General features: G+C 40.1%; 1 protein-coding gene across 1 annotated transcript in view; it reads right to left on the reverse strand.

Moving 5' to 3' along the window:
• LOC111871480 (electron transfer flavoprotein subunit alpha, mitochondrial) overlaps nucleotides 1-3,625 on the reverse strand; it is a 22,775-nt gene that overhangs the window by 3,998 nt on the left and 15,152 nt on the right. Inside the window, exon 4 of the mRNA XM_023864634.1 lies at nucleotides 1,488-1,703. Coding sequence (XP_023720402.1) covers nucleotides 1,488-1,703 — 216 coding nt within the window. The remainder of the gene's footprint in view (nucleotides 1-1,487; nucleotides 1,704-3,625) is intronic.

The raw sequence follows: 3,625 nt of genomic DNA on the forward strand, positions 1-3,625 counted from the left end.
TATGTATGTAACATTTTGACTTGTTCTGTATCCAAAGGTACTAACCTGCTTAGGATTTATAGAATGTAAATAAATTCAATTCAATTCAATTAACCTTTGTAATCTTTTTTTTTTGTACTCTTCTCCAAGTATAATTACATGATCAAGTCAAGGAGGACGAGGTGTCAGGTCATGTAGCACAAATGGGGGAGACGAGGAATACGTATAGGATATTGGTGGGAAAGCCAGAAGGAAAGAGACTACAGGGAAGACCAAGGCATAGGTGGGTGGACAATATTATAAGGGATCTTAGAGAGATAGGATGGTGTGGATTGGGTAGATCTGTCTCAGGATAGGGACCAGTGGAGGGCTCTTGTGAACACGGTAATGAACCTTCGGGTTCCATAAAATGCTGGAAAATTCTCGAGTAGCTGCAGATTTGGTGGCTTTTCAAGAAGGGCTCAGCTCCATAAATAAGTAAGTACATACATGAAAATATTGTGACGTATTGGCGCTATGCAGGACACCCNTTTATCATCTACATAATCTATTTTTAAAAACTTTTACATTTTAATCTTTTATTTTTCATTTTTTTGTGGTCATAAGTTGCATAGGTCGTAAGTCAACGACCAAGTATATGTGGTACAAAATAAAAACAGGTGCTACTACTTTTAGAACTCTCCTTCATAGCAATATTATGACCATGACATTAATAGTTTATGATGCAATGAGTCTGCTACTTGAAGATGTGACATTTATTAATGATACATGTTTTTTATTATCCGAGCTTCTCCTGCCTTCCACCATTCAAAAAAAAAAAAACTGGGGATGTACTGAATGTCAGGAACATCCATAACAGCATGAAGATAACTGTTTTCTGGGATGTGAAACCATGTGGTATGGTAGATATTTATAAGTATTCCAGAGGAACTTGTTTGCCTTTATTTTCAGAAGAGAAGAGTGGAGATAGCAGGTTCTTCTGAAACAATGGCACACATTTACCAGATTGCATAAGGTCACACCCTGAAAGACAGACATCTTCATAGTAAACATCAAATCCCATATCCCTAGAAACATGGTGGAAGCCATCAACGTTCACAACCCAAAAGTAAACAATGTTACTTTTAAAAGCCTGAAGGTTGCGGGTTCAAATCCTGATGAGGTCATTGAATTTTTTTCAGTTGACCTAATCCTTCCAGCCGCACTAGGCCCTGGGGTTTACTCAGCCTCTAACAGAAATGAGTACCAGGAATTAATTAAATAACTTTTCTGGGGAGGAAAAGCGCGGCCAGCGCGTAAGGCTGGCAACCTTACCACCATCTTTGAGCTGACTGCCTAGATAATGTGGGACCCTCAACGTCTCACAACCCTATGGGCCTTCAGGGCCTGGTACAGGGATAGCTTTATTTTTACTTACTTTACTCCCAATATAGTACCCTGCCTTTCTTTGCAACAGAATGATGAAAACAACCCATGCACAAATTTACACCACTATGGAGGCTACTCACCTCCACTGATAACAACTTTGGCACTGGTGAGCTCTGGTCGGTCACTTTTACTTAGCTCTTGGCTCAAAAATTGAGATAACCCTGTTTTATAGTCTCCAGCTGGTGCTGTTTCAGTATTGGTATTGCCCCCTTCCAGTGCTGCTGGCTCAAAGCTTGTTCCACGGACAGTAACTACTTTCACAGGGTCTTTTGACTTTAATGTCAAAATTGCATTACCTGAAAACAAAATTAGCACACATAAGTGAATTCATGAAGATTTTTGTTACTACAACAGCACACTTCATATATGTGCTACATCAATTCTTACATAGGGATCTAGGAATGTAACTTATATATCTTTACCAATTAACAAAATCCACTCATTTGGAACATTCTTCACAATTTTTTTTAATTTCACTTAGTGGGGGTGGAGTCCAACTGGGTCCACTCAGTACGGCACCCACTGATTGGCCTATTGTAGCCTGCCCTGGGTGATTATGATGATGTAGAATTTGGTGGAATGAAGATTGGCAGGGGAAACCGAAGTACTCGGAGAAAACCCAACCCAGCGCCATGCTGTCCACCACAAATCCCACTTGACCAGACCCGGGATCGAACCCGGGCCACCGCAGTGGGAAGCCAGCGACTACCCACTTGAGCTCTGGCGCGGCCCACTCTTCACACAAATACTTCTATACTCACCACACCTACCTTGGGTGACCTGCCCGTGACAAGTGAGCACACATACTCCTATTTCTGAAGCCTTTTTTACAACAAATAACAGAATGAATAAAGCAGTCTTCTGGGATTTGGCACCGTATATATGTGGTGTTAACCGACGTTTCGGAGGAACGTATCGCCTCCATCTTCAGGGTAGAAGAAAAAATATAAGAAATCTGCAAGCGAAGAGACCGTGAGAACCGGTAACAGCAGACTGTCTGCTTTCCTCTGAAACGTCAGTTAACACCACATATACACGGTGCCAAATCCCAGAAGACTGCTTTCTTCATAGTCACTGCCGTGAAAGCCTCAAATCTTACAAATAACAGAATACTAGCATATTTTATGTTGAACAGGAGCCATGAACTCAAGCATTATTTTGTGAATTTATGGTATGAAAAATACAAACTTTCTTTGGTAATCCAATTATACAATAGAAAACCCTTTAATTGTGAATTCCATTGTCTTTCTCATTTCTGAATTGTAACAAATCTGTTCAGTAATAGGCCATGGAGGCCCACAGGGTTGTGAGACATCAATGCTTCCACATTTTTTTAGAGTCAGCTCATAGATGGTGGTGAGTATTTTCAATTGACCTAATACTTCCAGCTGCACTATGGCCCTGGGGTCAACTCAGCCTCTAACAGAAATGAATACCAGAAATCTTCCTCGGGGTAAAGGGCAGCCGGCACATAAGGCTGACAATCTCACTGCCATTTGTTAGGCAATTATCTTAAAATGTGGGAGCCTTGATGTCTCACAACCCAATGGGTCTCCATGGCCTGTTACAGGGATAGCTTTTACCAAATCTGTTCTATTTTGGTTTTGGTTCTAGCAGTAAAATCTGGAAACAAACGAATTCTACAAACTGTCTGGGAAACACTGCTGCATATAGATACACAAACCATATTTCTAAATAAGGGAATTATTTCCTTTCCATTTAATACATATTTTATCTATGATTTAAAGAGCAATAACAAATAATTATGTGGTGTAGTGATGATAATTAGAGTCGTAGCAGCCAAGATTTTTCAACTGAAAACAGGAAAGGAAAAATAACAAGGCATGGTTTCACTGAATATTATGGAAGTATAACAACCAGACACTGCACACTGTATGTCTGAGAACATTTCTTCATTTTCCATTAACTTCTATTGGTGGTGCATTGCACTACTGTAACAACGCGTGCACATAGTCCAGCTGGCCATACATTTCATTTTTTAACTTCAATACGCTCTGCCTCCCTCACCCCCAAATTAAAATCCGGCCATCAGCCCCATAGTAATAGAATTTAAGATCCTGAGGGGGACGAACTGAACAGCATAGGTTAAGTTAAGAAGATCCTTCCAGGACTATAACAACCTCAGACATAAAGTCTTTTACTTTACTTACAATGCCGGTTGTGTCAGCATTACAATAATAATAATTCAATTCAATTC

This window comes from Cryptotermes secundus, unplaced genomic scaffold, assembly GCF_002891405.2.
Source record: "Cryptotermes secundus unplaced genomic scaffold, Csec_1.0 scaffold465, whole genome shotgun sequence".
NCBI lineage: Eukaryota > Metazoa > Arthropoda > Insecta > Blattodea > Kalotermitidae > Cryptotermes > Cryptotermes secundus.